Source organism: Aptenodytes patagonicus, chromosome 4 (genome assembly GCF_965638725.1).
Source record: "Aptenodytes patagonicus chromosome 4, bAptPat1.pri.cur, whole genome shotgun sequence".
NCBI classification, from domain to species: domain Eukaryota; kingdom Metazoa; phylum Chordata; class Aves; order Sphenisciformes; family Spheniscidae; genus Aptenodytes; species Aptenodytes patagonicus.
Genome location: NC_134952.1, coordinates 5,931,013 through 5,947,463, shown reverse-complemented (window position 1 = coordinate 5,947,463; position 16,451 = coordinate 5,931,013). Strand labels below are relative to the sequence as shown.

General features: G+C 49.1%; 1 protein-coding gene across 1 annotated transcript; it reads left to right on the top strand.

Annotated features, from left to right (window-relative positions):
- Positions 1-1,867: 1,867 nt before the first annotated feature.
- Positions 1,868-16,163, top strand: LOC143160001 (histamine H2 receptor-like). The gene is made up of 5 exons (XM_076337558.1): positions 1,868-2,028; positions 7,185-7,306; positions 7,431-7,719; positions 13,801-13,977; positions 15,074-16,163. Exons 2-5 carry the CDS (start codon positions 7,288-7,290, stop codon positions 15,747-15,749), a joined length of 1,161 nt encoding a protein of 386 aa, XP_076193673.1. The 5' UTR covers positions 1,868-2,028; positions 7,185-7,287; the 3' UTR covers positions 15,750-16,163.
- Positions 16,164-16,451: the final 288 nt, after the last annotated feature.

The following is a 16,451-nucleotide window of genomic DNA, read 5'->3' as shown; positions in this document are numbered from 1 at the left end:
GTCAAACACAAGTTTGAAACCTGAAAGGCCGGTGGCCAGCCGAGAGCTGAGCTGTCCCAGGGAGAGGACAGTAACTCTGGGTTTCTGTATTTTCCACCAACCCCGCTCAAGATGTTTCCTCTCCAGGCCCGTTGAGAAAATGCTCCAAGGACATTTTTGGTGATGGGTGAAGATACAGTCCAAAACCTTAGTGATTTTCTTTGGAAAACAGGTGGGAAAGGAGAAGGACATTTTGGTGACAGCAAGCAAGCGTGAAGAGTTGATGCATTTGGGTGTGATTTGGGGGGTTGTTTTAGGACAGGAGCTATGGATGAGGTTTACACGCTCCCAGCTTCGTGTGTGACACTCACCCGAGCTCTCAAAGAACCAGGTTTTTACACCTTTTCTTGCCAAGTTGGTTTTCCGCCAGACCGCTGAGCTGAATCAGCTCCCCGAGGAGTCCCAGAGGTGCCAGTCACTCCTTCAAGCCCAGGCCTCCAGCTGGGAGGAGGACCTCTCCTTTCCGAGCAGCCAATTTAGCTGGGTTTCCCCCAGGGACGTGCCTAAACAACCCAGTGCCCGGTTTCCAACCTGACCAGCTCTGCTCCAAAACCCAAGGGCCACCGTCCCGTCGCACCGAGCCCGACTCGGCCTCCCCGGCAAAGCCAAGAGGGGCTGGGGAGCAGCTCACCGACGCTAACGCTAGCAGGTTCCTCTTAAAGTCTGGGATTTTTTAGCATTTTGGTTTGGTTTATGAACAAAGCAGCCCTTCGCTTTTAGCAACAGGGAAGACAATCCCATCGCACGCCTCTTCCCCCCCCCCCCCCGTTGTTGTTGTTGTTGTTTTTATCCAGCCGTGCGGTCGCCGTGCCCGCGCAGCTGCCGTGTGCGAGGGAGGACTGGGTTGAACGCAGAAAACAGCACCGTTTCCACGGGGAGCCACGGCGCCCGGAGGGATGAAACGCCTCCCGGCTGGCAGCGGGGCGGAGCGGGGCGGAGGAGCGCGGAGCGGGGCGGAGGGGCGCGGAGCGGGGCGGAGGAGGAGAGCGGCTCCCCCGGCTGCCGGCTCCCCCGCTGCCGGTAAGTGCCGCCGCCGGCATCCCTCTCCCCATCCCTGGGCAGGTCCTGCCACCCCTCTCCCCGGGCAGGGCTCTCCGCGGGCAGGACCGCCCCTGCTCGCCCCTCCGGGTGGGACCCCTTCCTCCGGCAGGCTCCCCCCAGGCAGGTCCTGTACCCCCTGCCCGAAGGACCACCCCCACCAAACACTGCCTCTCCCCCGCCCGGCAGGGCTCCCCCCGCTCCTTCCCCCCCCCTCCGAGGCAGACCTGCTTCCCGGGCAGGACCCCCCAGCCCCTCCCCGGGCAGTCTCCCCCTGATCCGGGCTGGTGCAGGGGGGGATGTGCCCTCCAGCATCGTTGGGGTTTTGCCCTCCCGAGGGGGCTGGGGGTTTTACCCCCCGGGGAGCTACGGGTTTTGCCCCCCCCCCCCCCCCCCCGGGATTGGGGTTTTTGACGCCCGGTGGGTGGGATTTGGCACCCCAGGGCTGGGGTTTTACACCCTAGGGGTTGGCGTTTTTGCAACCCAGGGGTTGGGGGTTTTGCCCCCTTCTGGGGGTTGGGGTTTGGCACCCCAGCTCAGTTGCTCCCCTAATGCCGATGGGCACCCCCACGTTTGCAGCATGGGTTTAACTTTGCCTTGAGTTTTGCGGCTGTGATCGCGCTTCAGTCTCTCCTCGCTCCTCGGAGAAGTGGTTGCGATAGACTTGCTTTTGCTGCAGAAGAGTGTGCACTTCTGCTGGGGGGGGAGATCTCAAAGGGCAAACCGCTGTGCTGTCTCATAGGTGGGGGTTCGACATCCTGCGCTGGGGCAGGAACCATTGGTCGTGCACAGTCAGGCTGGGAGCAGCTCCGTGGGATGGGATCTGGGAGTCCTGCGAGCTGGCGTGAGTCCCTTGTGCCCTGCTGCTGGGAAAAGCACCACGCACCCGGCTCAGCGGTACCACTGAGCTGCTTCAAGCTGGCTGGCTGTGTTCAACGGTCTGTTTTGAAGGTAAGGATCGCGCCGTTGCCTCTGCTGGGTTTCCAGACCTGGGGCTGGTTAGCTGTCGGAGAGGTTGTAGGAGTTGTTCTGCGCTGATTTGGGGGTGGAAAGAAACCGTTCGTGCCCTGAGAAATGCTGCCCTTCAAATGGGAAAGTTGTATTGAGGGAGACAGAGAGAGAAGGAAAATCAGTGCGAAGGCTCTCTTGCTTCATGGCCTCCCTGAGTGCATGTTTTACAGGTGGAAGCATCCCCAGGGATGTTCCTCCTCCTTTATCACTGCACACCAGCCTTGCAGAGCAATGCACTCTTCGACAAATTACTGAGCCACTGCAGTCTCGGCTCGTGGCAGAGGGCAGCAGGGAAATGTGTTCTGAGGTCCTGGGGCAGGTACGGTTGCATGCTGCCATACGCTGATTCGTACTCAGTTTAGCAGAGGAGCAGAGCCTGGCAGCAAATATATTTCCAATTTTCTTAATTCCTATAAGATTTTACAGTGCAATCAGCCTTGAGATTGCAGAGGGTTTTTTTCCTTCCCTGCCATCAAAACGTACCATTTAGTGATGAAATTAACCTTTTACTTGGGATTTGTCTGCTGAATATATTAGGTCAAACTTTCAGTATATTAAAGGAAAACTGCTGAAATGATGGAGTTGCTTCTCTCAGGCAGCCTGAGAACAGAATCTAGCCCATCAGTTTTTGAAGGGAAACAAAACTGTAATGTCCGAATAAGGACAACGCCAACCCTAAGGCATCTGAGATCCCCAAAAAACCTGGGATGATCCCACATCATGGTACAACTGGACATTTATCCCATTGATTTAAGAAGGCTCCTTACAGGAAAGGCTGAAAGACTGATGTTAAAGAAAGACACTGTGCTATATCAGCAGCCTAACCACACGAGCTGCTGCAGCTCATAGGAAAATTTAAAAGCTCCCATATTTAAGTTGTGGAAGTACATCCCTTGGAAGGATGGCACATCCCGCTTTGTCCCAAAGATTTCCACAGAGATGTTAAGACTGTATCATCCCCCGCTTTCCTGTATTAACAATCCTCCAGATGGTTCAGGAGTAGCACTTCTTAGCGAGAGGTAAGTTGCTGGCTGCCCAGTCAGAGGCAAAAAAGATGAGAGACATCAAGCTTGGGTGCTTGGCTGTGACACAGGCTGCGGATGAGCTTCCAGGGACTCTCTGCCTGGGGATCCTTGAAAAGGAGCCAGGAGCAGCAGGACCCTGTTATCTGCACCCTGAATTAGACTTCAGGGTTCAAACCTGAAGTTTCAAGCATCCATCATCCCTTCTTTTTGTTGTCAGAGAAATCATGGATGTCAAATGAGGAGAGTCTCATTTCCAGCCCCTCAGCCTGTCTTTGTGTTGACGAAAAAATAGTATGACCAAGAGAGTGTTTCTTTAATGTTTTGTGAGTGCGGGCACATTTGTCTCCTGTATTTGTGCATCGTTGTGTCATGCTCCTAGATGTATCCTGCATTAAGCAACCTGCTGTTAATTTTTCACTTGAGAAGACCTTTTAGCCCAGGCTGGTGGCTAAGGTGGTACTTGAGTAGCATAGAGAGCTTGCAAAGATGAACTCTAATAGCTGTGCCCTAATTCTACTTAGAGTGGAGTGTGTGTTCACAGATCAGTACCAGAGAAACGTTGTGTAAGTAATGATCTGCTTTAATTAGAGTTTTACTAACACTGATAAATACTTAACAACCGTGTGAGCACAGTCATTGTTTGCAGGAGAAGGAATATGTGACTTCTAAACCTTCTTGTTTCAGTGTTACATCTAAAAAACCCGAATAACGAATCCGGCATTCTCATCTATGATTATTCAAGGCCATAGACCAAATATTTGACATAGGTTTTTTAAACCTTAAGACCTGATTTTTTAAACCTTAAAATCTGACATTGATTTTTTAAACCATTGGTTTTTTCATTAACCCTGATTTTTGCTGTTCACGTCTTGGGAGCCTGTCTTAATGCTGCCCGCTCTTCTGGGAGAACATAGGGCTGACTGGGTGGTGTTCACGTGCTTAAACTGGTTAGGGATCAACTCAGAAATCAGACGACTGTTTCCAGACCTCGCAGGGGCCCCGGAGGTCTGAGGACACCAGCATCTCCCAGCAGGTACGGGGGATGGCAGATGACCAGATGAGCTGGAAGATGGATGTGGACCATGTAATGGACCTTGCAGTGGCAGGCTCTGCAACTTGGCTGGCTGTGCGGCCGTGGGTTATCACCACGTGGTTTTGCCAGCCAGCACTCACTGTGCCGTCTGTGCGGACCACATAGGGAGGAGAACGGGCTGAACGATTTTTCTGCCAGGAAGTGTGGCCGCATTGAAATCAAACCCTTCCGCAGGAGCTCATCCAGTTTGATGACATCCTCAGTGGGGTTGTTAGAAAGAATGGTGCAGCTTATCCTCTTTCCTGTCAATAACGTGAGAGCTGGAGACAGGATTTTTTATTTTATTTTTATAGGGTGTTATCAGGATGTGAAATGCTGTCCAAGGAACATTTTCATTAAGACTGATGTGCTTAAGACACCCTGTAGACTTTTAGCAGCTCCTGCTCAGGGGCCTGCCACAGAGCTTGATGTCCAACAAACCTGCTTGTTCTCAGCGCTGGAGGAGCAGGAGAGCTTCAGGTCTCAGTCAGCAAGTCCCAGCTCCGGTGAGGAGGGGCAGAGGAGGAGCTTTTCTTCTCAATTTTTTCTAGACAGCTTTAGTCATTTCTTGATTTTTATTTTTTAACTTGAAAGAAAGGAAACCACTAAATCCTGCAAGTAAATAGAAGTCAGGGGAGGGAGCTGAGAATTTTGAAGGATGAGTGGGTGCACGTAATACATGATTACATCCAAGGAAAAGGTCAGTATTGCTTTTACAAAAGGCAGCCCAGCCTCACAATCGTATGGGAGTGCTTGGAAGAAGTCAGCAAGTATGTGGATGAGAAGCACCTAGTTGATGTAGTCTGCTTGGATTTCTGAAAGGTTTTCAATATGGTCCCTCATGGCGGGGGCTTTTAAGGAAACTTAATAGTCCTGAGTTAAGAAGGAAGTTCCTTGTGTGAATAAATACTTGTCTGAAAGGTGAAATGCAGGGGGGAAGTGGGCAGTGAGTTACCGTGTGGAAGAGAGGTCAGCAGTGCTCTTTACAGGGGTAGGGGCTGGGATATGTGGGGTTCAAGAAATCTCTAACTGGAAAAATTGTGAATCGTGAAGTGGTGATATTTGCAGGCGAAATAAAGTTTAATCAGGGCATGAAGGATAAGGCCTGGCTTAAAGAATTGCAGAAAAGCTTTTGTGAGGCTCAGTGAGCATTAAAATGGAAGAAGAAATTCAACTGTGAAGTGATGGAGTTTGGGGAAGATGGAGACAACCTGATTTCCTCATTTCATCCTATTTTCCAACCTAAAGCAGCGGGCTCTGAGCTGACTGTTACTGCTCAGGAACGAGATCTTTGGACGGCGATAGGCAGTTCTGTGGAAAGGTCAGCTCAGTGCTAAGTGCCAATCAAAAGCAGCAAACCACATTAGGGATTGTTATGAAAGGGAAGCAGGACAAAACAGAGAACATCATTATGCCCTTACGTAAACCCACAGTGCATTTACCTCTTGGAAATTGTTTGCAGTTTTGGTCCACCTCAGAAGCTCAGAGGAGTGGGAGGGATGGCCAGGAGTCCTCAATCGCTTCTGTACGAGGAATGAGCAAGTGGCGAAGGCTCCTCAGCCTGACCAAGAGATGACGAGGGGGCTGAGGGATGTGACAGAGATTAAAGAGCCCACCAGTGGCATTGGGAGAGTGGATGGGGATTGCTTGCGTGATGTCTCTTCCAATACAAGGACCAGAGGGCATCAAATGAAACTAGCTGGTGACAGGCTCAAAACAAGCAAGAAGAGGTGTTTCTTTGCACGGTGCATAGCTGAGCTGTGGAAGTTGTTGCTATAGGAGGTCATGGATGCTAAAAGTTTGCATGGGCCCCAGGGCAAGCAGGACAACTTCATGATTTAGAAGTCCTTGAAACCATCTTTAGAGGTAATTCAGGATCAGAGGCTGCTGGAAGGAAAAACAGACATCGGGGAAATTTTGCTATGTGCTGCTTTATTCTTATGATCCTCCTAAGGCAAAGTTTGGCCACTGTGAGATAAGGCATGTTGGACTACATGGATGTTCATCCTGACCCATTCCCACACTGCACTCAGTAGAGATGCCCTGGAGATGTGGGATTGACCTGAGGGTACTGTGGAAGCAGAGCCCAGTCACGGGAGAAGTGGCGGTATTCAAATATAACAATTTGATGTCTGGACATATTTCTATAATTTCTTTTCCCCACAAGTTTTGTCTTTGTGTTCCCATTAGCCACACCAGTGAATTTTGAACTGCTGGAATTTTTGCAGCGCATCATTCCCACCTTCCCAGGTACCTGTGACACCACTCGGTCAAAGTCTGGGAACTGAGCTGTGGACACAAGCACGTGAACTTCCTCGACTGAGAAGTCCCCCATTACGGAGTTGGGAGCATCCTCTCCCAGCTGGGCACTGAAGGGGACATGAGTCTGAGGTCACTGCTGCACCTGAGACGCCTCAACTACTTGCTTACTTGTGTTATAGAATCATAGAATAGTTTGGGTTGGAAGGGACCTCTAAAGGCCATCTAGTCCAACCCCCCTGCCGTGGGCAGGGACATCTTCAACTAGATCAGGTTGCTCAGAGCCCTGTCCAACCTGACCTGGAATGTTTCATTAAGCTCCCTGTGTGGTTGCTGGCAGCTCTGCATGGCCGTTCAGACTGTAGGATGGAGCTGCCCACCATGGTAGTAAAAAGCTCTTAACTTCAGAGTCTAAAAAAGTACCGGGACAACCCAGAGCATGTACTGAGTAGTGGGGTTACGAGAACAGCCAGCCTGGGCAAGCAGTCTCACCCGGTCTGCGGGTGGCAAAGATGATAATGAGAATATAGAATCATAGAATCATAGAATGGTTTGGCTTGGAAGGGACCTCAAAGACTGTCTAGTTCCAACCCCCGTATTTTGTGAACACGGCATGCTGTTCAGTGGGATTTAGCAGAGCTGCTTTAATTTTGGATTTGGTTGCTTGCTTGTCCTCTCTCTGCTCTCAGTGCTTTTTTTTCTGTATCAGGCTTTGCCTGATGATGCATTTTCGTTCACAGGAGGGCTTTTAATTGCCATGAAGGACTTCAGCCAGTGCTGTGTATTTGTCCTCACCCTGAGGATTTCAGATGCTTCTAACGGACTGATAACCATGGGACAGTGATGGCACAGACACAGCAGGGTGTGTGGATTTTTCTTGAAGTAAACGAAATACAAACATTATTTCTGTACTTCCTTTCATAGACCTACAAGTCATGTGCATTAAAGTCCTTTTTTTTTTTTTTTTCCCCTTTCTTCTCTTTCAGATTTTAACAGTGGGAAGATGCTGATGGACAAAAATGACTCTTGGCTTTCTAATTTCTCCTCTGCAGCCTCCTCCTTTGTGAAAGGAGGTGGCAACCGGGCCGGGATCGGCCTCCAGGAGGTGGTCATTGGACTGATACTAACCCTCATTGACTTGATCACGCTCCTGGGAAATATGGTAGTCTTCATCTGCCCGGTGGTGGAAAAGAGGCTGCGCACCGTCACCTATATGTTTATCATGTCCTTAGCCATGGCAGATTTCCTTGTAGCTTGTCTGGTCATGCCCTTTAGGTAAGAAGTGCTGGTAAGGCATCGGACGGCAGCGTGTGCGTGCAATGTCATCTCTCCTAGCTCAGCAGCCGCTGTTTGAGCAGGGCCGGCTAGAAGTTCACGTGCTGTGCTTAGGGCTGGGCTCTCCAAAGAGCTTAACTGTGGGTCAGTGATCGTATGTGCTTCTGTGCCTCAATTTCCCTACCCTTTATAATGGCTCCCCGTATAAAGAATGGAGGAGACTTCCCAAGGGTATTTCTCCTGTTGGCTATAGAGGGACCCTGGCTGCTGGTCTGAACTAGACATCCAGCCTTTCAGGTGGCTCCAGTGCGATGAGTCCCCTCTCCCAGGACTAGCTCTGTGTTGCACCCGGGGCCAACGTGGTTGCTGGATGATTTTTCATGCTTTGAGTGTTTGGGGAATGTGAGATGAGGACTGTCACTGGTGTGTCAGCATTAAGTGCAATGACTGCGTGGATCCTGCTTGCGTTTCAGAGGTAGAGCAAATCACGGAGTGTATTTTTCCCTCATTTTTCTTAGTCAAGAATGACTATTGAAATTAGTGGAGTTAAATTCTGTGCTTTCAATTTTACACTTCTTTAACCTTATCTTTTGTTTTCTGGTAGTGGAGGGGAGAAGTAAAAAAGATCCTTACTAGTGTAAGAAAATGGATGATTTCGTATTACTGAACTTGAAAGGCTGTTGCTGAGATGTTATTCTTCATATTCTTGGTGAAACACAGAATTTTGATTGTTCCTTCTGGTTCAGACAACGCACCGGTGGAGTTCGTGGGGAAGGCTGGCGACCTTGCAAAATAAATCTTTTGCCTGCATGAACAGACTAGAAGAATTGCAGTCTGCAGTGGGATAACAAATGGGATTCGCTGCACTTGGGGGAATTGTTTTGCCTCTATTGCCTGACTGCATCGCACATCCATAACTGGCAGTGTTGACATGGGGACAAAGGCCATCTCCCCTCTCTCTGTATAAATGTAAGGATTTTATTTTAGTGTAAGTAGGGTAATTTAGGCTCCCCCTATATTTAATGGAGGAAGAGGCACTTCAGAGGGCAGTTGTCCCTGCTTGAGGTTTATATTTACAGGAGCTTCACTACCCGGCTAAAACATAGTAAAACAAATCCAGAAAGCAGTTTACTTGTAGGCTCTGGCCGTCCTGTGCTGCAAAATGGCTGTAGGTTTGTGTAAAGCAGGGGGTTGCACCCTATTTAGTGTTCTTGGAGCAATATGAAGAAGCTGGACTCTTTTCACGTTCTGTGCTTCAGTTCTCACAGGGCTGCCTACACTTTTGATTTTGGCACCGAAACATATTTTCCCAACAAGCAATTACAAACGGCGTTATAAGTTTATAGTGTCAGGTGAAAAAAAAGCAGTTAATGATGCCCTTTAAAAAATATTACTGCCAATTTCAATTCTAAGCTCAGTGAATTTTTAAGTTCAGGTTCTGAAATCATCCATCTGTATTCACCTGTCTCTCCCCTCCACCTGGTGCTACAAATATCTGCCTGGGGGCTTGGATTGCAGCTTAGCTGTATGATGATCTAACCTCTCCTACCCTATTAAAGTCGGTGGGAATGAGGGTAGTGACTTAACTGGGAGATTTGTATTATCATAGAATCATAGAATCATAGAATTATAGAATCATTAAGGTTGGAAAAGACCTCTAAGATCATCGAGTCCAACCATCGACCCAACACCCCCATGCCCACTAAACCATGTCCCTAAGTGCCTCATCTACACGTCTTTTAAATACCTCCAGGGATGGGGACTCAACCGCTTCCCTGGGCAGCCTGTTCCAATGTTTCACCACTCTTTCAGGAAAGACATTTTTCCTCACGTCCAATCTAAACATCCCCTGGCGCAACTTGAGGCCATTTCCTCTCGTCCTATCGCTTGTTACTTGGGAGAAGAGACCAACACCCACCTCGCTACAACCTCCTTTCAGGGAGTTGTAGAGCGCGATGAGGTCTCCCCTCAGCCTCCTTTTCTCCAGGCTAAACAACCCCAGTTCCCTCAGCCGCTCCTCATCAGACTTGTTCTCCAGACCCCTCACCAGCCTCGTTGCCCTTCTCTGGACACGCTCCAGCACCTCAACGTCCCTCTTGTAGTGAGGGGCCCAAAACTGAACACAGTATTTGAGGTGCGGCCTCACCAGGGCCGAGTACACTAAAACACTAAAGCACAAATCTTTCTGCTATTGCTAAAGCAACAATCTTTCTGCTACCTGGCATTTCCCTGGGCTATTTTTCTTTTCCTTTCCATGTTCTTGTTAAGCCCAGAAATGAGGGGTTTTCATCCCAGTCCAGCCCAGCTGTCTTAAGGGCTCCTCTCTGGGACTGCACAGCATCACCTGCTCTTCCACCCACTCCAGCCATCCCTCCAGATCGCCTTCTCCATTACCCCCATCTCACCCAGGAACGGCAGCACCCCCTTTGCTCAAAGAAGACAAAACTGAACAATTCCTGTTTTGGAGTGAATTCCAGCTGACAATCTCTATCACTGCTTCCTCTCCGAATTTGGCTGTTGTCCACCTGATGACTCCTCTGGTGTCTCCATGTTCTGCTCGTGCTTGGCAATACCTGTCCTCAATTTTTTCTTTTTCTTCTAAATGGAGTTTGGGCATTTCCAGTTACCCAGCATCCTCGTTACTTCTGCCTCCCACCTTCTGACATGGTATTTGCAATCTGGGTGATGGGAGGGAGCGGTAGCAAAGAGGTAGGTGTCTCGGCAGCTGTAATTTCCCCCTGTAAGACTGATAGCATCCCCTCTAACCGGAGTAAGACCTCTTCCTTGACAAGAGAAAGAGGGGGTTTGGCACTAGGTTTTGCTCAGTTAGGAAAGCAAAGGGAAGGAAATCGGACAATTCCTACTTCTAGGCTCCCAGGAAAGCATGGAAGGAATGAGAAGCAGCAGCTGAAAATATGTTTCATTGGGAAATCTGTCACTTCTCACGCCCAACAAGAAAGGAGACGGGCACAACAGGGATGAGGAGGGGACCACAGCTGTGAAGAATATGAGGGGAGGGGAAAGATCACAGAATCATAGAAGTGTTTGAGTTGGAAGGGACCTCTAAAGGTCATCTAGTCCAACCCCCCCTGCCGTGGGCAGGGACATCTTCAACTAGATCATGTTGCTCACAGCCCCGTCCAACCTGACCTGGAACGTTTCCAGGGATGGGGCATCCACCACCTCTCTGGGCAACCTGTGCCAGTGTTTCACCACCCTCAGCGTCAAAAATTGCTTCCTTATATCTAGTCTGAATCTACCCTCTTTTAGTTTAAAACCATTCCCCCTTGTCCTGTCAAAGGATGGTAGAGGGCATTACAAGGGGGGAAGGATTTCCATGAAAACCAATGGCTTCGCTATGCAGCCAGAGAGAAGATAGCTCACCTAGGAGAGTGATGTCTTATTTAATAAAAAAAAAATTATGAAGGGGAGCAAACATCAGGGCACAATTGATGCTTTGTGCCCCTCCTGAATGCTCCAGCATCACCTGATGTGAAGCCTTTCCAGGTCTTGGTGGGCCACGTGGTGAGGAACGGACCCTGCCATCTCTGGCGTTGTTTGGCCCTGCTGATGGAGTGGCTCTTGGTCCACATTTTTCCTACCGTCTCAGCTTTGTATCTATATTGCTCTTGAATTGCAGTTTGCTTCTCAGTTGGCATGTTAGCACATGCCAAAGAGAAGGAAAAGAAATTATCTTAGGAGCCAGTTTGGCTCAGGAATAAGAAGTTTTGTGATTTCTTAGAAAGGAAACCCAAGGTTGTCGCCTGGTGCCTTAATTTCATAAGAGTAAGACTTCCGCTTTGTTCCTGGTTTGGCTTGTTTGCAGGAGTGGTTCAGCTGTGCTTAGCTTGTCGTCTGGGTACTTGTCATGGCTTAACCGCTGTCAGCAACCAAGCACCGCACAGCCGCTCGCTCACTCCCCCCCCCCCCGGTGGGATGGGGGAGAGAATGGGAAGAGCAAAAGTGAGAAAACTCGTGGGTTGGGATAAGAACAATTTAATAATTGAAATATTATAATAATAATAACAACAACAACAATAAGAAGAAGTTGTAGTGAAAAGGAAAACAACAACAGAGAGAAAGGAACAAAACTCAGGAAAAACAAGTGATGCAACCACTCACCACCCGCCGACTGACGCCCAGCCAGTCCCCGAGCAGCGATCGCTGCCCCCCAGCCAGCTTTCCCCAGTTTATGTACTGAGCATGACGTCCCATGGTATGGAATGTCCCTCTGGCCAGTTGGGGTCAGCTGTCCTGGCTGTGCCCCCTCCCAGCTCTTGTGCACCTCCTCGCTGGCAGAGCATGGGAAGCTGAAAAGTCCTCGACTGAGTATAAACACTGCTTAGCAACAACTAAAACATCGGTGTGTTATCAACATTATTCTCATCCTAAATCCAAAACACAGCACTGTACCAGCCGCTAGGATGAAAATTAACTCTATCCCTGCCGAAATCAGGACAGTACTCCAGCCAGCCCAGTCGTTTCCAGGCTGAGTATTTCCAGCTACTCTTTTCTTCTGCAAGTGTAAGTGAAACACGGAGGTGACTTCACTTCTGCTCATACTGTGCATTTCTTTGGGCTTTTATTATTCCTTTTTAATCAGCATCATCTCCAGGCTGCAGAGACTTCATGCATCAGAGAAGAGGGAACAGGTATCCGCTACCCTGTGCTGTGAGAACATCTGCTAGGTCAGGAGCACCCCACCAGATGCTGACGGGAGCTAGGTGCCTGCTCAGCTGGGATCTGTGTGCAGGGATGTTCACGACAGCAGCATGGTCCACTGCTGGATGGCCGCAGTGCTCACACCACAGGCTTTGAGGGCTTTTCAGGAGTGGCACCAAGACACCCAAGTCCGTTACTGGACCCGTGCTTCAACTTCTATATGTCTCATTTCCCCATCTAAAAAAGAGCCATGAAACCTTTCCATGTGTGCGCCGCGGGACCCTCTGTGCTGCCCACGTGGAGGCCACCACGGTGTAGGGACAGGTTCTGTTGCAGATTAACGTTTGCTTGAATTTTTGCGTAGCATCCTGCATAACAAAAAGCTGCCGAGGGCTGGGGCCCTTCAGCCAGCGCTGCGCCCACTTACATTAGTTGTGCTCTGAAAGAACCTTCATAAAGTCATTTTAATGAGTTGTTGCTAATTAGATGCAGAGCAGGGGTTGGTTTCTAACTCCGCTGACATCAAGGTGACTCTTTCTGCCCTTGCTGGACGGCAGAGCCCACCCGAGTGCACTGCAGCGCAGCAGCCCTACTTTCACTGTGTTTGACCAGCAAGCTGTGAAGTTACAGGATAATTAAAGCTTTGCAGGACTAGGTAGTTACTCAGCCTTTCACATCAAATTCACACACAATGGTTATTTCAGCAGTGCCCCAGGAGTTGCAGAAAGCTGGTGAAAGAAAGGGGAAGCGAACGGCATCTGACTGAATGCTATCGAAACATGTATCAGCCTTCCTACAGCTGCCATATGTTCCTTCCTTCGCTGCTCACTTCTTACAGGCCCCTCTTGACTTTGTTAGAAATAATTTTGGCATAATGTCTGGTTTTCGCTGGTGTGTTTACCTCGCTGAGGCATTTGTGAGCTACATAACGTACAAGCTGCATAGGCTTCCTCCTAGGACTTTTTTTTTTTTTAAACCAAGAGTTGAAATCCTCTAGTTTTGAAGCATGAGACCAGATGAAAAGTGAGTTTCTTGGAGGAGGGAGCATCTTCCATGCCCCAGGAATTGGAGAGAAATCGTAAAAGTCTGTGCTGCATAGGGCACTGGAAAAAGCTGTGATAAACAAACCTGTGCAGGTGTAAATTTGGGGAGCTCGGGGGGGGGCAAAGTACCTCTCTCAAGGCACCTGCTTGTAACAGAGTGCAGGCAAGAAGCATAGGTTTGGTCTTCTTCAGCCATGCCCACCTGTGGGTTATTGCATTGGGTTGCACTTTGAGGATGAATCCCTGCGGTCTAACTGAGCTGCACACCCATCCTTAGTACCTCCATGTTAAAATATGATGTTACCTCAGTGGAGTCTTGAAGAAATGCACGAAATCAGTCCTTCTAGTTTTGATTTCGACCCGTTTTGTCTGGCAGTATCGTTTACGAGGTGACAGGGATGTGGTTGTTCGGGAAGCTGTTCTGCAAAGTCTGGATCTCCTTTGATGTCATGTTCTGCACTGCGTCCATCGTCACGTTGTGCTTCATTAGCCTGGACAGATACTGCTCCGTGGTGACCCCGTACCACTATTCAAGAAGGATGTCCCGTGGCAGGTGAGTGGAGTTGCTCCTCACTTTGGGTACCTCCAAATTTTTACGTGGCCATGGCCTATATTGACTGGGGACCAAATGAGCTATTGACAGTTGCTGCCCAAAAGTAGAGCGATGTGGCAAAAGGATCTTTGCACCGTTTAAAACTTTGCAGAAAAACTTTAACGTGGTGCAGGAGCAAAGGAGAATGCAGCTGAGCTGGTTTGATGATGCTCCTGGGAAAGCACTTTTTGAGTCAAGGATGGGTTGCAAAATGGGGCAGAAACCAGTGGCGTGGGCTGACTTGTACCTATAACTTCTGCCCTTTGCAAGCATTTAATGGGAATTTCCCCAAGGACTAGGGGAAATGACACCCAGGAGAATGCACGTAGCAGTAGTCTTCCCCCTCTTAAACTCACAATGTTTTCTGAAGTGATATTCATGGGGGAAATGCTGAGAAAACAGGATGAGTTTCTAAGCTCCTGTCAAGGTTTCATGCGAAACATTGAAATGAGGACTGCAGGGTGGGGAAAGTTGTCTGAGGGTGGGCAGAGAGGACACTGCAGCTGCGGGGTGCTTTACAAGGTGGATTCAGGCTCTTTTGGGGATGTTTTTCCCACTGCAACTCTTGCTGTGTACGATCTGTGGAGCGCAGGCAGTGGCCAAAACGAGGAAGGGGCTGCGCAGCACGCCATGTCGCAGAGTACTGCTACAGCGGTACTGAGGATCGGGTGTCCATCAGCTCTACCCTTGTTGCTCCTCAGAAGATGAGATAATGGCCAGATATTAAAGTTGAAACCAAATAGAAAAATCTACATGCTGTTGTTTTAAATATTACCAAAAATCCTCCGTAAAACCTTTCCTCCTCTTTTTTCAGCCAGCTCTGAGCATCCCTTACGCTGACCCCAATTCTGTTAATCACAGACCCAGTTACCCAATCGTTAAGAGATATTCACGCATGGACTTGTCGTACCCCGGCTTTTTCCCTTCTCCAAGCCCTGTGGGACTGCTGAGCAGTGATATCCCACACGGGTTACCATGGGGATTGAATCATACTAGATGTTCTCAACTCAAAATAACTCAGACCCTCCCTCCCCTCCCCATCTCTTTCCTTTCGCAGATGCATCGTGATGACCTGCATGGTCTGGGTGTACTCCTCCCTCATTTCCTTCCTTCCCGTCATGCAAGGCTGGAACGAGATCCCCGGGGTGGACTTCGATGCAGGCAGAGAATGCATCTTCATCACCAACTGGATTTTTGCCATCGTGGCTTCTGCTCTGGCATTTTTCGTTCCCTTCGTGGTCATGTGCAGCATGTATTTCTTCATCTACCGAGCTTCAAGGCTCAAGGCCACTCGTATTATGTCTCAGACCCTGGAGATTCACTACCACCCCAACAGCAAGCGGCAGAACCATCTGCAGCTGGAGAACAAGGCCACGCGGACCATTAGCATTATCATTTCAGTCTTTGTGCTGTGCTGGCTGCCGTACTTTGTCCTGAATGTCTGGCTCGCTGCCAGAGGCACCGACTCCACCAGCACGGTCTTGGTTGACACCTTCAAGATCATCACTTGGTTAGGGTATTGCAACTCCACCATCAACCCGATGCTCTACGCTTTCCTGAACCGGGACTTCCAACGGGCCCTGAAGAAGCTGCTCATTTGCAGGCACAGGTCTCAGGTGGACATTGGAGAAGACATGGTTTCCATAGCCACGTTTTCCAAGACTGCTCCAGACCTAGAATATAGCATTACCGTGCCAGTGCCCAATGGTGCCCTGAAGGGCAAACCCAAGTGATAGGGATTCAGACTCAGTTGCTGGAGGTGGTGGTACAGAAGGTGCCAGAGCACATCCTAATGGAAAAATAACCGGTAGGAAGATAAGGGAAGGAGGGGCTGGAATACTACGGCTGGGGGCATATGACAAAGGTGCATTTCTTCATCTTCCACAGTTTTACGAACGAGGAACTTTGATATTTTAGGGGCAATTTGTTATAACTAATGGAGCTAATTCCTTCCTGGGTAATTATTTTTTTAATGAGCATTTCCTAAGACAAATTCAATCTTCATGCTGGGGGGAAAAAAAAAATCAGTATGATAATGTGAACTTGTCTTTGTGTACATCCTGGTGATCTACAACATAAGGTGGGACAGCATTTCTTTCTTATCAATCCACTGTAGCTCTCACCTTGCAGCTTACATTACAGATTTGACCAGTTTTAATAACTTTACGTGTGTCAGTCTGTGTATGGGAGTTAGGAGGGATGTGGTCGGAGCAGAGGTCACTTCTTCACAAAGGCACCCCTCTGTAGTCTGGGCTGTTGCTAAGGGTTCAACTCACTTGCTTCTGAAATATTGAGAGGTTCAGACCTTTCATTGGCTTTCTGTGCATTATCTGTGAGTTTCCTTATTAATTCTGGAAGGGAATATCCTATGTGGCAGACCCCAGGAGATGAGCAACACTTGCTGTAACACCGAGAGCCCAGGGGGTTCGACGGGG